General features: G+C 37.5%; 1 protein-coding gene across 1 annotated transcript in view; it reads left to right on the top strand.

Annotated features, from left to right (window-relative positions):
• Positions 1-20,583, top strand: part of UGCG (UDP-glucose ceramide glucosyltransferase) — a 41,789-nt gene extending 21,206 nt beyond the window's left edge. Inside the window, exons 3-9 of the mRNA XM_075210943.1 lie at positions 7,321-7,423; positions 9,977-10,078; positions 12,052-12,164; positions 13,163-13,341; positions 15,877-15,963; positions 16,816-17,005; positions 17,894-20,583. Of these exons, the coding sequence (XP_075067044.1) occupies positions 7,321-7,423; positions 9,977-10,078; positions 12,052-12,164; positions 13,163-13,341; positions 15,877-15,963; positions 16,816-17,005; positions 17,894-18,064 (945 nt within the window). The 3' untranslated portion in view covers positions 18,065-20,583. The remainder of the gene's footprint in view (positions 1-7,320; positions 7,424-9,976; positions 10,079-12,051; positions 12,165-13,162; positions 13,342-15,876; positions 15,964-16,815; positions 17,006-17,893) is intronic.
• The last annotated feature ends 2,887 nt before the right edge of the window (positions 20,584-23,470 follow it).

Raw genomic sequence — 23,470 nt, forward strand, 5'->3', positions numbered from 1 at the left:
AACAGAGGGGTAGGCTCGCACCCTCAAAAGGACATACATAGAAGGTATTAGACAATCTCGTGGCGCCAAAATAACAAACAATGAAGATGTAGGAAAACCACTTTAATGGTGCAAGTGGGTACAAAATCGGTATTAGTTTCAAACTATGGTTCAATAAAAATAAACAATAAATTGCTAAACCTGTTTGATATCAGTAGTCCTAAATCAATGATAGCGCTACTTGGGCCAAACCCATGTGTGGACTCTGAAGTTAGAGTTCGATCACCACAAAGGATATGGATGAGGGTCGTAGTCTTTGATTTCAATCCGACAATAGACAACCCCAATATGAAACAATTGCTTTTTATCAAAGTATCAGCGTAAGGTTCAATACGTAAAGTTGCGATGAACAGATGTATACCTGTTAAGTGGCATATGTCATAGATGAACAAAACATATGTATCAATATATGAGCTCCAATTTTGGAGAGTCCAATTGCCACAGGCAAAACACGTGAAAGTCATACATCTTTAACATTGATAGTAGAGATAATAGATCCCAATAGTGTGGAATCAATGTCAGTATAAAGAAACTACACCGAAAAATAACGTGCCATACGTGTCTCGCAAATATGCATATAGCAGTTTCTTGCTGGTGTAGATAAACAGCAGCCGGGTAAGGAGTGTCACCAATCATATGGTGCAGTACTCCATTCAGCAATGGTATATATGTAGTGGCTGGGAAATGACATCCAGCTTCTTGTCAGTAAATATATCAAATAACAGTGGGTGTATCCATGAGTAGGTCACTCAAATAATATGTAGCATGAGCCGGTAGGCTGCAGTGATGAGAGAGTCAGTATAATCCAATCTGGGTAGTGCTCCGCACCTAATTGGTGCCGGATTGCAGGGGACTTACCCGATCCCGGGTGATGTAAATGATACGTCCTCTCCTACATGGAGTGTCTACGCGGTGGTTGGATACTCCCAGTAAGGCGATGGTGTGTCGGCGGAAGTGCTGTCAAGACGCGGCCGCAGCTGGGTAAGCTTCCGATTCGCGCATGCGACTAAAAAAGGGGAGATGGTATTCTCCGTTCTGCCATGTCAGCGTGAAGAGCTAAAAAATTATTTCAGGCAGAGTGATGATAACCTACGCGTTTCGCCACTAATGGCTTCCTCAGGGATAGTTGCATCGCCTATGGGGAGGTATCCATATATAGTTGATGGTGGGCGTGTACTACAAATCCGATTGGTCCCATAACAGTGAACTGAGATAGGTCAACCAATCGTGGCCAAGCGGTATTACAGCTGCTGTTAATCCATGCATGCATGTACGGTTCAGGCACTGGCAATAGAAACCTATGGTGACAGGGATATGAATATAGGACTAATATAGTGTATAGCAACATTGAGATCAAAGGAATTTAGATAATTCAAAGTCAATGTTTAGACTGTGAGTGTTTTTAAAAGGTAAATCCATTTTGATTCCTCTCTGGATATGCGTTCTGTGTAGTCACCACCTCTCAATGCTGGTGGTACTTTGCATAGTCCCATAAATTTCAGCAATGTGGGGTCTTTATTATGGTATTTGGAAAAGTGATCATAAACACTATGTGCTTCAAAACCTTTTTTAATGTTCTGGATATGTTCAGATGTCCTTTATATGTAGGTTTCTCCCAGTCCTTCCTATATATTGTTTTCCGCACGGGCATTCTAGTAAATATATAATGCCTTTGGTGTCACAAGTCAGCTTGTTTCTTACTTTATGTACTTCTCCCGTGGAATGGGACTCAAATGATCTGATGGGTTTCGTATCTTTTTTCTGGCATGTTTTACACGCTTGGCATCTGTTACAATAGTAAAAGCCATTCTCATTGTCGTTGAGCCATGTGGTCACTGGTTCTTGTGATTTGGGTTGTGTGCCACTTTTAACCAACTTCTGTTTCAAGTTGTCTGCTCGTTTGTAGATGAAGGAGGGTTTGGCAGGTAATACTTTCTTAAGATCCTCATCTCCCAATAGAACATGCCAGTGTTTCCTGATGACACTCTCAAATTGTTTGGAATTGTTACTGAATCGGGTGATGAAAGGGATTTTGTTGGATGTGGTATCTGGGCGTTTGTCTTTCTTAGCTAGCAGGGCCTCTCTATTGGTTCCCCTGACCTCCAAGTAGGCCTGTCTAATGAGATCTGAATCATATTCTCTTTCTAGAAATCTGTCTCTCAGGATTGAGGCCTGCATATCGTATTGTTCAATAGTAGAGCAGTTTCTTCTCAATCTTATAAATTGTCCTTTCGGCATGTTTTTAAGCCAATTAGTATGGTGATTACTCGTGTATGGAATGTAGGAATTACAATCCACTTCTTTCAGGAAGGTTCTAGTTTCAATGTTATCCTTAATGTAGATATCAAGATCTAGAAACTCAACTCTTTGTTGGCTGATGTTAGCTGTAAATTTAATGTTGAGGTCGTTGTTGTTAATGTGCTGGAGAAAGGAATCAAGTCCTTCTCTTGTGCCTGTCCAAATACAAAGGACATCATCTATGTACCCATGCCATAGAAGGATGTTTTCTGAGAAGGGATTGTTGGCCCATAGACACTCATTATTTCAGTGGGCCATAAACAGATTCGCGTAACTCGGTGCGAATTTTGTACCCATCTCTGTCCCGTGAATCTGCCTATGGTACCCACTGGTGGCTCAAAAGTAATTGTGTTCTAAGATGAAAAGGATGCTATCTAGCAAAAAATCAATTTGTTGTATGGGTAATTCTGATTGGTTAGAATATGTTGTATGTGTTTGCATCCTGCTTCATGATCTATTATGGTGTGACGTCATGTCTCTATACATGTCATGAAAAAGAAATTTTCTTTCCATTCGACTTTATTAAGGATTTCTAAAGTATGACTTGTCTCTGAGGTAGCTTCTCTGTTTCACCACGAACGGTTGCAGGAAAAAATCAATATAACTTGATAAATTGGTTGTGAGTGAGCTAATCCCAGAAACTATGGGTCTACCAGGCGAATTGGTGAGTGATTTATGAATTTTCGGTAGCTGGTAAAGAACTGACAATCTGGGATGGTTAATAAATAAAAATTTGAGTTCCGATTTATTTAAAATCCCTTCTTTGGCTGCTTTGCCTAATAGAATATTCAGATCTTTCTGATATTTCGTAATTGGATTGCCTGGGAGGTGTTCATAGGTGGTAACATCGCTAACTTGTCTGTCCAGTTCAGCGTTGTAATCTGTTGTGTTCAGAATAGTGATGCCCCCACCTTTATCCGCTGGCTTGATCACTATTTCTCGGTTTTGTTCCAGGTCTAAGACCGCCTGTCTTTCTTTCTTAGTGAGGTTAGGGTGTAATGGTTTTTTCCGGATGTTAAGTTGATCTAAGTTCTCTTCAACCAATTTTTGAAAGGTGGTGACGAAGGGCCCTTTGATATGTTGGGGGTAAAAAGAGGATTTTTCTTTGAAGTTAGTGTGTGTGTATTGATCGAGGGAGTCTGTTGGTATTTCTTTGTAAGCCATATTGGGTTGGGAGCTAATGGGGTTGCGGGTAAAAAAACTTTTTTAAAGTAACTTTACGGATGAATTTATGGAGATCTATAAAGGTCTCGAACTTGTTCAATGGTTTAGTGGGTGCAAATTTGAGGCCCTTTGCTAGGGTGTGTTTCTGGGGAGTGGAAAGTGTGGCGTTGCTGAGGTTGTAGATACCATCTTGGTTGTTTTTTTACTTGCGAATTTTGGGTCTGGCTCCTCTTTCTCGTGTTTCCTCCTCCTCGCTTTCCTCTGATAGTTCTTGTCGTTTTTTCTTTTTCCGTACACTCGGAAGTTGTGGGTGGCTGTCGTTGCCTGAAGGGTTCTGCAAATCTGATGCCAGGGATGATACCTGAGCTAATCCTAAAAAAAAGTCCATATTTGCATCTGGGTCCTTGTCCCAGGATATTGATCGGGTACATGGTTCTTTTTGGGCTTCTTCTAGTCTATTGAGGAAGGTTTTCTGTGTCTCTAACGTTTCTTTGTATGAGAATTGTCTACCTTTCCTATAACTAGTGAGAGCCAGATGAATAGTCTGTTTCTTTGGAGATAGGTTATATCTCTTAGAATATTGGGAGTAGTGGCTATTCTTACTTGGGGTCCTATTGGGAAATCTTCGTCTGGTGGGGGTCCCTATGTTTTTAGGATCGAATGGTAAGTAATTTCTATTTGATGCTTTCTGTGTAGGGATCTTTTTGATAAGGGGAGATCTGAATTTTTCCCTAGGTTGGGGGTGTCGAATGTTATTGTGTGGGTACTGGTGTTTGCCAGAGTACGTGCTGATGGAATTGTTTCTATGTTTCTTAGTGTATTGTTTGGAGTAATATGTTCCTTTCAAAGTATGAGATGTCTCATCTGTATCTTGTGGTTGAAAATGTACGTTTAGTTCATAATCTTTTACAACCCTCAAAAATTTCTTCTCTTTATTTTTAATGAGGGTATCCTCAATACTCCGAAGTTTGTTTTGGGTCAACTCTTCTAGTTTAATATAGTCCTCTAAATCTTTAAGAGGACTGAGTTTTTCCTGTAGTAGGGTAATTTCCTCCTCTATTTTTTGTATAGAGGTTTCCCTATCTCTAATGATGTGTTGCATAAGTTCATTGGAGCATGTCTCCAATGTATGGTTCCATGCTTCCATAAATTTAGGATTCTCAAGATTAAAAGTGGAGCGTTTGAAGATTCTGAGGCCTCTTGGGACCAATTTGTTCTCTAAATATTTCTTCAGAGTGGTAACTTCCCACCATTGCTTAATTTTAAGAGTGAGTAGTTTTTCGTATCTCAGAAAGTGGGCACAAAAAGTGTCCTCACTCACTTGAGTTTCTATTATTCTATCTTTTTTTGAAAAGATGTCCCCTACCCTAGATAGTCTGTCTTTTCTAAGCAGTTGAAGCATAACTAGGGAGGGAAATTTGGATGCTGCAAGGTCCCAAGAAGCCTACTAGTAAACAAATCAATATAGAGATGGATTGGGACCTGCGCTTCCTTGAAGTGTGTATGGACGATAGGCTGCCTCAAGATAAAACAGAGGGGTAGGCTCGCACCCTCAAAAGGACATACATAGAAGGTATTAGACAATCTCGTGGCGCCAAAATAACAAACAATGAAGATGTAGGAAAACCACTTTAATGGTGCAAGTGGGTACAAAATCGGTATTAGTTTCAAACTATGGTTCAATAAAAATAAACAATAAATTGCTAAACCTGTTTGATATCAGTAGACTACGACCCTCATTCATATCCTTTGTGGTGATCGAACTCTTTAACTTCAAACAGGTTTAGCAATTTATTGTTTATTTTTATTGAACCATAGTTTGAAACTAATACCGATTTTGTACCCACTTGCACCATTAAAGTGGTTTTCCTACATCTTCATTGTTTGTTATTTTGGCGCCACGAGATTGTCTAATACCTTCTATGTATCTACCTACACTCCTACCTGCCCCCTCCACTCTACTTGTGACCACCGCCTCACTACTTCACTGATCACCTCCTCACTCCCGTCTTCAGGACATTGCCCGGGCTGCCCCCCTGCTGTGGAACGATCTTCCATGTTCCGTCGGGTTAGCATCTATTCTCAAAAGCTTCAAGCGTGCCCTTAAGACTCATTTCTTTATTCAAGTCTATCGGTCCTCCTCCTATCTCCCGTGTCCTGGCACTCTCCCCCTGTTAGTACCACCCTACTTGTGTCTCCCCCCTTTCCTTTTAGGAAGTAAGCTCTCAGGAGCAGGTCCCTCTTTCCTTCTGTGCTCCTTCTACTATTCCATCACCCTCTGTACCTCTTGGCCGGCTTCGCTAGCCCTGTTTTCTTTAGCTTTGGCCTACTTATCGCTGATTTCTGCCATACCTTTCGCTAACTGTCCCAGAAATAATTTGATCTGCTTTACCTTGTTACCTGTGTTTGTATATATTTTTGTTCTTTCTGTATCATGTTGTGTCTTGGTTCTCTGTTTTCTGTATATGTAATGTACGGCGCTGCGGACCCTTTGTGGCGCCTTATAAGTTATTAATAATAATTATAATAATAATACTACGATAGAGTAATCACTTTTTGTGCATGCATTTCTATGACGTGAATTAAATAAATGAGTGGAGATTTCAGTCCGGTGGCTCTTTGCTCAGAATTTAATTCTTTCCCCCACCGAATGTGCTTTACAAAATAAGACTGCAATAATACACTTCCATGGACTTGTGTGGCCAAATTGGAAATATCTGGCTGTTCGGCATTCAAGTCGAACATCTGGATCTGTCTGAGCTACATAAGTCTATTCAGATCATGTCCTACACGATCAGCTGCAATGAAAACCAGACAAATTGCCTGTTGCAGGGTAACACAGAAGTGGGTGTGTTCAACATCAACCTCCCTGTGCTTTAACATGGAATATGAAATATGATGGTCGTCTTTACTGCCTGAACAGATTTTGTAATTCATCGTAGAAAACTGAGTTTCTACATCTAGCTGTCCACTTTTCTGAATAATATTGCCCATTCCTTCCATATGGTGACACTTTTATGTAAACCATGTTTGTGAATGGTTTAGTCACAAACGAACATATAATTTTGGCACATGCCCAGAAATAAGGCTGGCATTTGACTGCTTCGCACTCTGACTCTTTGCAACAGACGTTAGTAACAGTTGGGAGAATTTTAGCTGGAATGGACTCTAAATCTAAGACATTTTTACAACTGATAATTATGATGGTTTATTGCAGATCATTAACTGTCAAGTTCCAACATTTATCTTGTTAGGCTATTCTAAATCATTAACTCCATAATTCCATAGTTTTCCACAGTTTTGATGGAGCTCAGAATTGTCTATTACTTCCTGCATTTGTTGATCTTTTGAGTCCTATTCAGAAAAAAATGACTGCTCTAAACCAGGATGACTTGTGTAATGGGGATGAATGAGAATAAAAGAATATAGTATTGTTCCCATACTGGGGTGTTGTCTTAATGAGCATACAATAACAAACCTGTTGTGACACTCCCCAAAGCGGCCTTCTTAATTTACACCTGCCACAAGTACATAGTATAGGGGGAGGGAAAATTAAGATTATACATATAACCTTTCTGCCATGTGCATTGAAATTGAAGCATAATGTTACTTGAAATAAGAATAATGGGAGTTATTTGAGAATCTTGGCAAAGAGATGTGTAGAGATACTTTAGTAATTCGGTAGGTCTCCACTGTGTCAGGGATTTCCCTTTTGTGTTGTTAATCCTGTAAGTGTAGTTTATAACTAATGTTTATCCAGACTTGCCAACAGTTGAGCTTTTCTCTACCAATATTCATTATTGTTATTCTGTTTTACAGTTTGAAATCCTCCTTTGTGTGCAGGATGTTGATGACCCAGCTGTGGATGTATGTAAAAAGTTACTTGGCAAATACCCCAATGTGGATGCCAATTTATTTATTGGTAAGTCTTATTGTGAATTTGTATCTTAATTTTTTTTTTTATTTTTTTTTTCGTCTTAATTTGATCCACCAGTCCTTCACCCTGTTGTTCAAAGATATATTGACATATAACATATATGACCTGGTATGTCACATAACATATGTGACACAGCGCAGCAAGGTCTCGCCGTGCCAGCTGTACATGGGAGATCAAAGGAGGAATGCTGCTGTCTGCGCCATGTAATATCACCCCGCGGGTAGAAGCTGTGCGATTCATGCTTCTTTAGTTAAAGTAAGGCAAGAGTAACATGGGGCCCTATTATTGTGTATATTTGTATGTTTTCACAAAGTAATAAAGGCACATTGCAAACAGATTTGTACAGTGTAACGTTACCTTTCAGTCAGGGGCCTGGAATTTATAACTTCCCTATTGTTAGTATTTTTATTTGTTTTTGTTTATTTTACACATGGTAATTAGGTCCTTTCCCATCTCCAGTTGACCTATATTTCCCTTTAAAAATTGTTCTACCATTGTAGTATGTAAAGGATTTTTTTTTTTTTTTTTTTAATTCTAATAAATTGCTTATTGAACAGACACCTGCATGTGTCTCTTAATCCATTTGGTCCAGACTATAGACAACACTAGAGAATACAATTAACTAATATTTACAACACAGAGAAACTACTGTTACATGCTTTAAGTTGTTGGTTTGTTGCTTTTTTTTTTTTTTGTTGTTTTTTTTTGCTTTTCAAATACAGGTAGGAAATATTTTATTTGCAAACTGATCTCTAGAGAGGCCTGCTAGGCATGGTGTGCCAAACAAAGGCCAGACAAACACAGCATCCTGGATTATAGAGTCTATACTTACTGAACTAAAATTATTAAAATGAAAACTCTTATGTAACAAGTTTGTGTTGTGCTTAAGTAAAAATATCCAATTTGTACACAATATTGGTGGTGCACTTTTTAAGACGATATGTTGTAGCAGTCATTACAGGGATACTCCAATTCATAATCCTGCTCATTTTATGTCATGTTCTGCTGCTGGTTCCTTAGATTTCAGATTTACAGCACCATACTGCTTCTGTATAGCTGGAAATCTCAGACTGCTCAGGTTTCTCAATATCTAAATATTATAATATATCACCTATAGTTTGTAAGCAGTGTCGCTTTCCTATTTCTCTTTAATGCACAGGCATATTTTATTACTGTTTTGTTCCAATTTGTAAAGCGCTACAGAGTGCTGGCACTATGGAAGTGTGATTATTATTAATAATAATAATAATAATAATAATTAATAATAATGCTCACATTAAGAGACATGTAGAATCCTTTTCACCAGACATGCCGTATGTTTAAGCTGGAATTGGCAGAATGTGTAAGGCTACACACAGACATTAAAGTTCTGAGTTTCTAATGCAGGTTTATGTTCATATGAAAAATGGTGAAAACAAGGCATTATACCACAGGACACTACAAATTTGCTTTTTTTTTTTTTTTTTTTTTTTTTTTTTACATGCAATGCACTGAGGTGTGTGTGTGTTTTTTTTTTTTGTTTTTTTTTTTGTATTTTGGGGGTGTGAATGTATTTTTAAAACTTGCATTAATCTTAATGGGAGCGTATTATAAACACAGTTAGCTGTGGTTAGGTATCTACATGTGTGTTTCCACTTGCGTTTGATGTGAACAAGAGAACTGCTTCCTATATTGTCACATACGCATGTTGTAAAAAACAGATATGACATATTTGTATACTTATGTTAAACACACATAATGCAGTATTGCTAGGCATTTTTCTTTGTCCATTGTAACAGGCGCTTTGTTCATGAATCGCTCACATATGCTTGTATTGCACAACAAGCTGCAACTCTATACAATCAATTGCTGCAGTGCAAGGGCACAACATCTATTTACTGTATTCCAGGATTTTCTTATCTGTCTTTCAAAGAGCAATTATTTTGGATGTGCTTTGCGATAGTTCGTTATTAGTTTAAGCCCTGGAGAGTGGCCAAGTAACTTGGTGCTTTTCTAAGGAAATTATGAGAACCTCCATTGCAGATAAATAATATTTGATACTGTACTTATGTTCAGAAATTTCTGCTTCTCACAAGGGTTTTTCATACTGGTATTGACCATACTATTCCCAGCAGGTTATGCTGATGAAGGGAAAACTGCTTTGACTTTCAAGATACATCACACAGCACTGTTTGCAATCTCCGTTTTTGCTGGCGTGCCAGATTCCCTAACAGGCCTGCCTGCAAAACTCATGCAAGCAGCGGAGCTTTAAGGAAACTACTGATATAGTTAGCATCAGTCAGATATATATAGAGATATAGATAGATAGAGAGATTATTTATTTTATTATTACAACATGTTCGGTTTATGAGGAGAGCATCACTCAAGCAGCTTTTTCTTTTTACCGCTGGGACCTGTTTTCTCCCCCTTACATGTAGTTCAATAACTTTGTCTTGGCCTCCTTGCAGTGCACGATAGTCTACTTCTAAAAATTCCTCTTTTATTGAAACCTAATTGCAACTTTTAAACCCTTTTTTATTTATTTTTCACTGCTGCTAGGTGGTAAGAAGGTTGGCATTAACCCAAAGATAAACAACCTAATGCCTGGATATGAGCTTGCCAAGTATGATCTCATTTGGATTTGTGATAGTGGAATCAAAGGTATGTTGTTAAAAGAACATTTTCAGTGACTTTGGAACTGGTACTGAAGTTGATTTGAGTGCATTCCCATAGTGCTGGGCATAACATTCGTGAGTTATAAAGCAAAATATTTCTAGGGATCTCTTCTAATTCAGTTATATGAAAAAAAAAAAAACACTTTCGTCCCATGATGCATTCTCTCTATGGGAAGTAATCAAAATGGCTTCAGTAGCTGTTGTCATTATTTATTTAAATATCTATTTTTATATTGTCTGTAGAGTTAATGTAGAACTAATTCTGTCTCTGTTGTGATTTTTCATGAGCTTTATGAGACCAGTGGGACTTGATAAGATCTGTTTATCCTTCCATGGCCTCCTAGTGCATAATATGTCTTGCGTATGTTATCTTCTCTGTAGACAATACATAAACCTAATAAGGAACTGCTACTTCTTACTCAGTCATTACATATGTAACATAGTCTTAGTTTCTGTTCTGTGGGGGAGATTGAATTCTAAAAAAAAATCCTTGCAAGGTGTCTCCAGAACGGCCGCAAGACACCTTGCGCAGATTTTTGCTCCACAAAAATATTCCTCATTTTTGCTGTATAAACGGTAAAAATGCGTAAAACTATGTCCTAATAAAGCAGATCGTATGTAACAGAGGCTGCTTATGTTTGTGTAATGTCTACCATTGTTTTATTTTCCGAAGCCTGCATCCTTTTTGACTGATTTGGGGGGGACGGGGGCGTCATCTACCAAACAATTCGGTTTATACTTTCTGTTGTAAATTGACAGACTATTTTAATGCCAATCCCCCAGGGAATCGTTCGCTGTACTTGTGTTAAGACAACTAATATGCTTTTAAATGCAGAGGGGGTAACCAATCACATTTTCATTATAGTTATTGAATTTTCTGAAACAATTTTGTAAGTAGAAGTATTTGTTTTCATATTTTGCTCGAGTTTCACTAGATTGAGTTTTAATTGCTTTTAGTGTTGCAGCTTCTCTTTTGTAACATGTTTTCATTTCCTATCTTGTATATAGAAGTAAGTTATAGATTAAACCCATCTGACGAAAAGAATATAAAACATTTCCATTCAACTACTCTTAACATTTATTATACATTTCATTTATGGAATGCTGTATTTTAGGGGAAATAAGTTAAAAGCATTAAAATAAAAGAAAGTGGTAGATACTGAATGTCAGTGTTAACTGGACTTTATGCCTACTCCCCATTACTAAGAAGCTGTTCCTTAGTCTATATTTTATTCATTAATTCATCCTAAGTCTTGTTCATTCTTGTCACTGAATCAGGGAAAATGGAATAATGAGATGGGGACTCCCAGAATTTACTGATGAACAAGACTTATTTATTTTACTGATGCAGTGTTTATGTAATTCTAATATGTATCAAAGTGAAAATAGCATATTGAGGAAAAGGGCAGAGCACTATTGAAACCTAAAACCAACGGTTTGGGAAATGTAGTACTGATAGTTTGTCATATTTTTACATATCTGTTTCTTCTGTCTGACAGAAATTGTTGGTAGGGCTTGATATGCACTGGTGTTTGGAGAAAAAAAAAACAAATACATGATAAAACAAGTGAAAATTCATGTCACTTGGTTGGTACTCGTGTTTGTAACTGGCATTTGAGAGGTGAATGCAAGTCTCCTAGACTTTCCCTATGCATCCACTTGCAGTAAATGCACCTGAACAAGAGTGACAACACTGAATGGATATGGGGTCATTCCAAGTAATCTGACCTGAAAATGGAAATAATTTTCCCATTGTAGTAAGAATTCTAGGACAGTTCACAACATTTAACACCAGTGGGATTGGGGCTGATTGTGTTCTGCCAGTTTATTAATTAATAGTCTGGCAACAAAGCAAGAGGTTAAATCCTGTACATTTCAATCTTGTCAACTTTTTCCATTTTTAAATAGATTTTGCAAGGACGGAAGCTTTCCTAACTAGAACTGTTTTCTTTACTACAGTTAAACCTGACACCCTGACAGACATGGCCAATCAAATGACAGAGAAGGTTGGCTTGGTGCATGGGCTTCCTTATGTGGCTGACAGACAGGGTTTTGCTGCTACACTAGAGCAGGTAAGCTACACTCTGACGGTGTGACAAATCATTGTGTACAATTTACCAGGAGAAGAAAAACAAGTTATGTGAGGTTATGTGACACATGTGGGTGGGGGTTGTGCTCATTGACTGCTACCCATTCAATAACTAGACTTTTTGTGTGTGTGTCTGCGTGACCTGTGTAGAATATATATGGGGAAGTCACATTGGTGGCTCTTTAGTATGTCAAAAAACAACCAATATGAATGTAATTAGCAATATTAATTATGTATACATATGTAATCCTTTAGTGTTTCACTGTAGAATATATATAATGAAACTGCAAACATTCATCCAGGACAAAATTTGAATATTGAGAAATGATTTGGTGTTTGCAGCTAGTGTAATATTTTGATTGATCATTGTTGAAAGCTGGCTTCTCATGGAGTAGTGTTTTGGGCATTTTTCACAGACTACATTTTGCGCACAGGTTTTTTTTTTGTAAGGGGGGGGGGGGGGTATTTTGTTTGTCGCTATATTGCTCTGTATTCATCTCTGCAGAATATCTCCCACCTTTCTCAATGGTCAGTTGTATCACTGATTTAGTTATTACAGTTTGTGTAAATGGTATAATTATACAAAAGCCTGCAATGTTTTTCATTTGATTGGAGTAAATTTAAACGGGGATCATTTTTTCCTCCATCCGCTCAGCCTTGCCAGTTTTGGCTTGTTCTTTTGAAGGTCAATGAAAACTGACAAGTGTTGTGTATAGCTTTTGCCAATTGTAGCATAACTACTGCACATGATTGTATTAATGTTCTCTGTTTAATTTATTTTGAATTAAACATTGCTCATCTGTAAAGCATGAGGGAAGAGATGGCATAAAGACATAAGAAGGCATCTAGAACTGCAGAAATATGTACACTATATTTACACATACACTATACATATGTGCTATTCAGATCATCTAAATTTGATATTGAAATAGGAACCAACGTGATTCTTTTTTTTTCTCTTCGATTGTTTTTATTGCATAGGTTTATTTTGGGACTTCACATCCAAGGTCATACATTTCTGCCAATGTTACTGGTTTCAAATGTGTAACAGGGATGTCCTGTTTGATGAGAAAAGAAATCCTGGATCAGGCTGGTGGACTTATTGCATTTGCCCAATACATAGCTGAAGATTATTTTATGGCGAAGGCAATAGCCGATCGGTAAGTTGTGAGCACTGGCTGTGCCATTTTCACTTTCTTTGATAGCAACATTAATGTATTTAATAGAATGGATACTTTTTATGTAAAGTATGCTTTATATTGGTTTTTACTGCTAGCAGACCACTTTAAGGCGTTTTCTTATCTTATTGATAAGAAATTCTTATCCAAAATTTGAGATGTGACTTTTTTTTATTTATATCTAAATTAGATGCCTAACACCAGTGTAAGGGAGGTTACCACAAACCTTTTCTATGATATTAAAGGGGCTAAATAGCTTGGCTCAACAGACATTTGGTTAGGGCTTCACACCCACTACCATGAATCTTGGGAAGGGTCAATCATTACTACAGCTTATTTAGAAATAGAGCATGCAGTGGAACTGAAAAGTCTCAAATATTTTTTAAAAATACATATACCGTATATACTCGTGTATAAGCCGAGTTTTTCAGCACATTTTTGTATGCTGAAAAAGGCCCCTCGGCTTATACACGGGTGAACTTACCTGGTGTCCGGTCCCTGAGCTGTTAACTCTCTCTCTCAGCCCCGCAGTGGAACGCATGTGCGTTCCACTGACAGGAAGTTTTGCATTTGTAACAGAAATGCTGAACTTCCTGTATGTGGAACGCACATGCGTTCCACTGCGGGGCTGAGAGAGAGAGAGAGAGAGATGTCAGGACTAACGCGGGAACACAGCTGCTGCTGAACTGATTGAAGAATCAGAGCATAAAGTGAAGGACTTTGAGGACCAGTAAGCTTCATTCTTCTTCTTGAATCTCTGGGGATGTTGTTGTGGATCTGTGGGGTGACACCTCTGTCACAAAGGATTACGCATTAAAAAGGAATACCCCAGGGTTGGCTACCAGCGCATCTGAATGGTACTGTACTATGTGTTATGTTACATGTGTAACTTAATCCTTGCTTAAAAGCTTTCTTGGTGCTTTGCATTAATAAACTTATGTATTCTTTACTTTCTTAAATGTGAAAATATTTTTACATTTCCATGGTACTGGAGGTGAATGATAGGCTGCAGTTAGCCTGGTAAGATGTGATCTGGTGCAGTGTGTGTTTGCTGGTTAACCCTGGTTACACACTCCAAAAGTTGGCCCAGATAAAGAGCCTGTGGGTTCCTTGTTATGGTGACAGCACCCTACATTGATTTTTGCTTTACCATTACCAGTAGCTGCTGCATTTCCCACCCTAGGCTTATACTCGAGTCAATAAGTTTTCCCAGTTTTTGGTGGTAAAATTAGGTGCCTCGGCTTATATTTGGGTCGACTTATACTCGAGTATATACGGTAAATATTTATGCTAGAAATTTGCAGTTCTAAAAATCTTTTGCTGTATGTGTATATGCATATACATGTTTATACAAACACACACCTCAAATGTTTGATTTTCTGTTAATGAAACATTTTTTAAAAAAAAAAAGGAAAAATAAATTTTGCAACCGATCGCGTTTCTTTCTCTTTAGTAAAATACATGGTAGTTAGTGTACTATGGAAGTACATTAAAATATCAAATAATTAATAGTGCTATCTATTTCACCATTAATATCAGAATAAGTATAAATACACAAATAAGAAATGAAGTGAAGTATAGCATATGTCAGGTGGCACCCTCCGTCAATAATATGCTTACATGAAATAAATAGGCTTATCTGCTATAGCAGTCACTGGAGCTTCAATGACAGCCAATATTTCCAGGTGCCAACCTAAAAATAAACGAACATGCCACCTCCAAAGGGTCGTATTTAATGAAATGTAATAACTTTTTTTAATAATACATCACTTGTATGAAAAGATAAGGTTTGCAGGCGTATCTGGGTAGGCAATGTGTACACAGTAGGAGTCCGTCCATAGAGTTGCTGCATGCTGAACAAAGCCCCATGTATGATGAATAGCACATTGGTATCTATCTATCGAACAAGAAGAGAATTCCATTCCAGACTAAAAAAAACCAGAAAAGTCTATGATATGGAAGTCCTAGTACAAAGAGTTTTGTTCTGCAAAGTTTACACAAAGTCAGGAGTATCTTTCTAATAAGGAAATGGGGTAATCTTCTTGTTGAAGGGATCAGCCTTTTGTGCACAGGGTTCTGGTCCATGTGCACCTACTATGTGAAAAGAGTTTATTGCTCTACCCATATATGTGGCCTACCCAGATAAGTCTCTTAATATATAAATTTTTAACCTTTGTGATATTTTATTAAGGTGGTAAATTAATTTAATTTATTTCTTGTTCGGTTCCTGGAAATACTGGTTGCCATGGAAGCTCCATTGTTTCGCTATATCATATAAGCTACACATCTACTTAATGTTGACACCCTCAGTGCTATCTGACATGTGATCCACCTGCTTGGGAGAAGGCTTTAAAACACTTCATTGTATGTTCTTTGTATACTTGCATAGTGCACTAGATGCTATATCTAAACCAATAATAAGCTGAAATGTGATGGGTTCTCTCTTATGGAACCATATATGTTGCCAAATTCTCTCAGTAAATTTTTTAAATATATAATTTTTTTTCCTATTTTTAGGGGTTGGAAATTTTCTATGGCTACACAAGTCGCAATGCAAAATTCTGGATGTTACTCTATATCTCAATTTCAGTCTAGGATGATTAGGTAAATCTGCCAGCTCACAAAATACATTACAATGTCAGATTTCTGTTCACCCATAAGTTATTGGTGGTTGCATTGCTGTTTTCGAATAACTTTTTAAACCATACATGGAGGTTCTCTGAGACTGCATGAAGATATTCCTTTACATATACTAATTGGTTGCAATTGTATGGGTTTTCTCTTAAATCCCCGTTGATGCGATCAAAATATGTTTTGGCAAATGCTTACATGTTGGTTTTATAGACATAGCCTACATACATAATCTATAATTTTCCTTTACTATCACAATTTTATTTTCACATCATTTTGGGCAATTGCTAGTCTCTGTGGCTTTGATACATCGGTAGAGTCATAAAAAAATACTCTAGAGGTGAAACCTGTGTCTTGGCCAGTGTTCCCTCTAAGCTGAGCAATCTGGAATGGAAAGAGTTAAAGGGTCACTAATGAGGGCTCCACGGAAAGGTTTGCATTCACAATCTGCAGGATGTTTCCTAGTAAGATACAGGCTTAACTCTCATTTCCAGATTGCCCAGCTTAAAGGGAACACTGGTGTTGGCCTACAATATATTGAGATTTCATTGGCAAAGTTGCCCCTCACCCCCCCACACACACACTTTGCAGGATTACACAGAAGCTACATTTATCAGGCAAGTCTTTAGAAAATGTATATTCTCAGCATGTTGACCATAAGTTATTGCCACACATTTCACAACCACTAAGGAATGTACAATACATAGCTTTTTTTTTTTTTTTTTGGGTGGAAAGTTATGCCCATGGCAGTTCTTAAAATATTGTGCTTGTGAGCAATCGCCAATATTTAAGGTTTTCTTTTTTGTGTGTTTCAATATCTTACAGATGGGCTAAGCTTAGAATCAATATGTTGCCTGCCACAATCGTGTGTGAGCCCATTTCTGAATGTTTTGTTGCCAGTTTAATAATCGGCTGGGCCGCACATCACATCTTTCGATGGGATATCATGGTGTTTTTTATGTGCCACTGCTTGGCGTGGTTTATATTTGATTACATTCAACTTCGAGGTGTGCAGGTAGGTCTTTGTCATTGTGTTAAGATTACTATTTTTTTTTTTAATTTTTTTTTTAAATCGTCCTTAATGGTGCTGTTCAAATGAGCCACAAGGGTTCACACTTTATAGATAAAGTTGTAATGTCTGATTATAAAGCAAAGGTGTCTGTCTGGGTTTTCAATTTGTCTATTTTTGGGAACCAAAAACAAAATAAATAAAATAATTAAAAATGTTTAAAGAGTAAGCCTTTCCATAGTTGCAATATGGTGCAAAAATAAGTTTTTATTCAACACCGCATGTCACCATAAATATACACCTGCTCCCTCTTCCTCGTGCTGGGGCTTCAGTAAGGCATTTCAATAGGGTAGCATTTTTTACACCACAGCAACAGGCATCCCATCTTCAGCTGAACAGCTTAGAATGTAAGTGCTCTCTTGGCAGCCCAGGTTTGGAAGCCCACACACTTCCTGTATTTAGAACAGTCACAGGACAATAACAATAGTGACTGCTACACTGTAGGACTCCTCTGATAGAGCCATTCAGTGTTTCACGACAGTCGCTCACATTTACCATGCAGCTGTCATTAAGCTATACAAGACCATGTCATGCCCTCTGTGCCTTCCGGTCTAAAGAGCAAACAAGGAGCAGGCATACTACCCTTTTCAGCCTAGCATGTATTCACAAGCTCCACTCTCCAACCAAATGGTGGCCAGTTATAGCTGTAAAGTACCAAAAAATTGTGCACTACGCATTGACACATGGGGGTGCATTTTTTGTAACTGGTGGGTTAAGTAAATATTTTTGAGGATCCTCACATATTGATCTGAAGAATAATCTATTTTGTTTTAGTTTAGAATGCAATATATTAGATATTTTACCACCTTATATTTTTTTTCCTTCAACCCTCAGGGTGGACCTCTTCCTTTTTCCAAACTGGACTATGCAGTTGCCTGGTTCATCCGAGAATCTATGACGATATATATCTTTTTATCTGCCCTGTGGGATCCCACTATCAGCTGGAGGACAGGCCGATATAGATTGCGGTGTGGAGGCACAGCAGAAGAAATCTTAGATGTATAGCTTTGGACCCAATGACTGTATATAAAAGCAAAAAATGCAAAAAAAAAAAAGTATTATGTTTATACGAATGCTTTTAAAGAAGAAGAAAAACTACCTTTTGAATAGTTTTTACATGTATGTTTTGCTATTGATCTTTAATTTATTGTGCATGGCACTTGCATCTGTGAAGACAAAATACGTTTATTTGGGCCATATAGGGACAATATATTATCTTTTTTGCTTGGGTGAAAAGGGAGATAATATGAAGTTATAAGTACTCTGCAGTAAACTGTATAGAATGCATAAATCTATTGGCGTTTCTGTCCTGGTTTGAACAGAAAAGTGAAGATTGGTTGTGGTTTCCCTTTAAGAGGAGAAACAAAACAATACATCTTGGCCCGAACATGATAACTCCATACACAATTTCCTCCATCCTTAAATGACTCCTTTACTGAATTTCTTACATACTGCTTGGCTACCTCATGCCATTGCTGCAGAGTAAATATAATCATCAGTATGTGAATTTTAATAGTAAATGTTACATCAGTGAAGAGAAAAAAAATGTTTTTAAAGTAAACCAAGTTGGTTACTCAGTGGAGGCAGACATTTTGTGAGCGGAATGACTATTCATGAGGATGCAGCCCACAGACACTCTAGGATCCATTGACAACACTGAGGCAAAAGGTGTTTCATGTTCTATGATCTCACAAGTTCCTAGTAAGTATATGCTCATTTAATAGTGACTCCACTTACTAAATGACTACTTCCACTGTGTATGTGACAGAAAAAACTTAATGTGGATTTTGTATTGTTAAAAGAATGGATTGTCTTCCTAGCTGTTGTTGCAATGAACCAAAAGTAGACTGTTTGATTGCTCCCTATGGCTAGCCATGCTCTTAAAGATCGTTGCTAACTTGTCCCATCTGGGACCCTCAGTAATCACAATGCTGTAATTAGCCTTACCCTTTGCCTCCAAACTTCCTCCTGGTGAGGTGATTTTTTTTTTTTTTTTGGGCTTGTAAGTTTTTGTTTTTTTTTACTTTATATTTTTGTTTTGCTTGTTTCTCTTTATACATATGATAAAATGCAGTTTAGAAAGCAATTCACACATTTAACTATTTTCTTACTCCACATAAAATTGCTAAGAGTTGTCCTTTTTGTGACTGTATTTAGTATCTTTTTAATGCATGTATGATATTCAAAATGAGAGAATCACCGTAAATATTGTAAATATGTATTTAAATGTATACAGACAGTAAAAAAAAAAAAAAAATAGGGGCATATTTGCTGCAACTGAAGAGCTGTACACCGTCTTAATTTATTAGCGATCAAACATGTCTACTGTTTGGTTGTCTGCTTTATGCAGTTGGATCTAGTTGTATTTAAACCGGTTTGTTTTTGTTTCTTGGTTTTGTTTTGTTTTTTTTCTAGTATAAGAACTTTAAAAGAGAATATTGTCCAAGTTGTAAATGCATGTTGTATATTATTCCTGGACTTGACTTGTAACTGTAATTATTGTTTCCACTCCTAAAGTCTAGTTTCCTGTGAAGCTCTGGTGAACTGGGCGTAATTTGGTTATGTAGATGCACGTTAAAGAAGTGAACAGGATATGCATAAGCCTTTAATAAGTGTATATGTATATAGGTCTGGTTTTGTCACCCCCCCTCTAGGGTATTGCCGCACTGGCTAATGGACACTTTTTCATGCTAACTTGAACAATATATCACGCCAAGCACAGCATATGCCAGAGAACTTAATCTGTTTTATAAAAGCAATAATTATCTCTCAAAAGATTATCTGGGCACTTTTACGTTAAATATATTTGCCCAAATGTTCATACTTGCAAAAAATATTCTCTGGCCAAAACCATTCTAGCCAGCTTACTATTTTGCCTTATGACATCATGATTTTTGTTTGGAAGGGCATCTGTTCTGAACAGGTGGGGTGAGGCTTTTGTTGCATGTTCGCATTCTTTATATGAATCAGGGAAGTAGTACCCTGAGGAAATGGCACATTGCAAGCCAGTCTAGTCGTGACCCACATGAGCTGTCCATGAAATGCTTTTTTGTTTTTTAATAGTTATGTTTTTGTATATTTTTTTTTTTATTTTTATTTTGTTTTGTGTGTTCAGTGGAGTCTGGTTAATGCCGTTCAATATGCTGCTATCCCCAGCATACACAGTCTTATCTGGAAGCTTATCAGTGTACACGGTGTATATATAAAATAAAGGCTGAACAGACTTACGTTTTTATGATCTCTAGGTATGACAATGACGTTTTGCACTTCTTGTACATCTGCTTATGAAGGAAAAGTGGAGCTTCCCAGAAGAAATCAGTGGAAGCTTTTATTGGAAACTTTTGATTTTAGCACTCCCGGCGGCATCACAAGCAGAATATTTGGATTCCAAATACTGTGTTAATTTAAAGTGTTCTTAAAGTAGATGCAAATTAGGAAATGTGTAGAATATTTTCAGTGTTTATTTAAAATCATTGTTTCTTGTTCTTTGTTCAAAAAATAAATAAATTTTGATTATAATCAAAGTCTGAACATCTGGTATTGTCTAGACATAGTACAGAACTGTGTGCATTCAGTTGGAGACTCTCTTGCTTTTTTAATCATCCTTACATCCTTATTTCCTAATACGTCTTTACAAGTTGGTGGTAGATTGCAAATAGAAACCAATATGGCAACATGTGTGACTAAAAATGCTTCATACCTAATAATCATCTGATTATAATTGCATAATTGGTAGTAAGAAGATAATTTTAGCATCTCTTTTATGTAATTATTTCCTGGATCAGCCCAATGGGCCAAACTGCTGGATCTCATCCAATAAATCTACCTATGTGTGGCCAAATTGGACAATAATCCTGTCACTAGCCACGTGGGGTGAGCATCAGGACTGGTCTGCATGTTTTCTGCTTAAAGCTTTTAAATGAACGAAGGGGGGTTTGTTTGTGTTTTTTTTTGTTTTTTTTTTTTACAGAGTAGAGTTGGCCTTTAAGCCTTTGCACAATCTTAACAAGCCCTAGCTTCACTTTATTTTTCTACATATTCTCAATAAAACACGTAAGCATAAATAATTTTAGCCTCCTTTCTCATTGAAGGCAAAATAAGATATATCATACATAGACTCCTATGGTACAGTACATTTTCTGGGTAAATGGTTAAATTCTTGCTGTTTTTAAACAAACATCTCTTAGGACAGTGTTGGCTAACCTGTGACACTTCAGGTGTTGTGAAACTACAAGTCCCAGCATGCTTTGTCGATATATAGACGCTTATTGCTGGAAGGGTATGCTGGGACTTGTAGTTTTACAACACCTGAAGTGTCACAGTTTAGCCAAAACTGTCTTAGGAAATGGGAGCCTTCTGTCAAACATGCTTGTTGTACAGAGCTTGGCACCAGATGGGGAGATTTAGGTTCTGGTGAGAGAAAGTTATTTGTAAAAGCTACAGGTTGTATGTTTAAAGCAAACGGAGTCAAAGTGTGATAAGTACCGAGGGTCGGGCACAACATCCTCATCTTAACAATAGAGAGGACTGAGGGGAGAGTGAAAAATAGCAATAAATGTAATGGGCAGGCAGGGTTAGGGAATAGTCAATATGGAGGCTACAGACAGAGGTATAGTGGTTGTACTTGGGAGATTAAGGGACTTTTAAAGGAGCTCAAGATAGGCTTGGGATTTGCAAATTTTCCATCCAGCCACACCAAAGTAGATTTCAGGGCTGTTTATGGCATTAAGTTTTATGTTAACATGTTTTAATGTTAGACAGGGCACCTAAGTGAAATGCAGTGTTTTTTGCTATTCTGATAACTGGAGCTTGGGTTTGCAGTGCTGTTCATTGCCACCGTATTGCAGAGTGTTTTTTAAATAAAGCTTTGACCTCTTTTTTGCCACATATATCTCCCTGTATTCACTGGCATAAAGGTCATGGGTTGGTGTAAATTTTGTCTAGGAAAGTATGAGGGCATCAACTCCTTGGTGGTTTGCTCCTAATTTCCTGGTCGTACACTCCAATGTGATGCGCACCTGAACCTCCATACCCCAATTTAGCAGCATGAACAGTTTGCGCCCAAAAAAAATTTCTAATGCTGACACACAAACAATTCATGATGCAAGTTGTAGTCTCACTCAGCAGATGCTGGTAATGTTGTGGTCAACAGTACCTCAAGTGGAAGGTTACAGTGGGAGACTGGAACCACTGGTAAAGAGTTCTGATGTCCCAAAATAAAGTATTTAAGAGCTCAAAAAAGTTGATATTTTATATTTAGTGAGGCTGCATCGTCATGAATATATTTTTTTTTTAGTAATTACTGTTATATTTTGGTGCAAAAGTAAAATCCTCGCCAGCATTTAAACATCCAAGATATTCTTAGATATGCTGCTGAAATGCTTATTTTTGTAATGTTATTGCTAGCTCTTTTTATATACCAGATATTTTTATATAACCGGATATATTCATGGGAGAATGGCTGCAAAGCCAGTGATGGCTGCTTAGTTAGTGTGTATAGCTCTAAGTGTGTATAGATACAAGTGTGAAACAAAAAATTTAAACAGCATAATTCGGAGTTATACTGGAGTTACACAGGAGGAAACAGGAGAAGAACATTCTGCCTATTAACACAGCTTCACAAGGACAACTGTCAGTATTCACCTGAAACTCCATATTCTACTTCTGATGTTTTCAACTCACCCTGGCTACAAGCTACATGCAACATGAGGACTGTTTTGGACTCTGATCTTTCTTCTCATCTCATGAAAGTTTGTTTATCAGTTTGATTAAACAGAGTGGATTTTGCATTGAAAACAGACTGCTGTACTACTTGCTCAACCACTCCCTACCCATGCTACAGTTCAGTCCTCTATCTCACCACTGTACTTCAATTCTATTTAAACTTTGTCTCCCATTACAAGTAGGAAGAAATTATACTGTCTTTCAACCACTCTCCTCTCTCATGACTGAAAAATCTCAGCTATTCAATTACCTGCTCTTTATTACTCTCCATTCAACACGTCCACCCACTCCACCACATGGCTCCCCACATCATTACTTTATACTATCCAGACATCCAGGAATACACTACATTTGCTGCATCCTAGCTCTGCACTACTTATCTTATTACGCTGGACATTGCAATTAGGCAATTCCTTTAATTCCTCTTTTTTGGTATTTGACTAATAGTCCCAATGCTTGCCAAAATATTTTTCTTTCTCTCTTTTCATGGCATTATCTTTAGGACTATATCATCCCTCACCCATCCTGCAACACACACCTCTGTCCACATTGCCCCTTCATTACTTCACTCACCTATATTTAACACTCATGAACGCTTTTGCTATTTAAATTCAATAACTTTAACAGCCTCACCCTGCCGTCAGAAACTAAAAGGATACACATCTTACAATCATCTTTCCTACCTTT

Source organism: Mixophyes fleayi, chromosome 1, assembly GCF_038048845.1.
Source record: "Mixophyes fleayi isolate aMixFle1 chromosome 1, aMixFle1.hap1, whole genome shotgun sequence".
NCBI lineage: Eukaryota > Metazoa > Chordata > Amphibia > Anura > Limnodynastidae > Mixophyes > Mixophyes fleayi.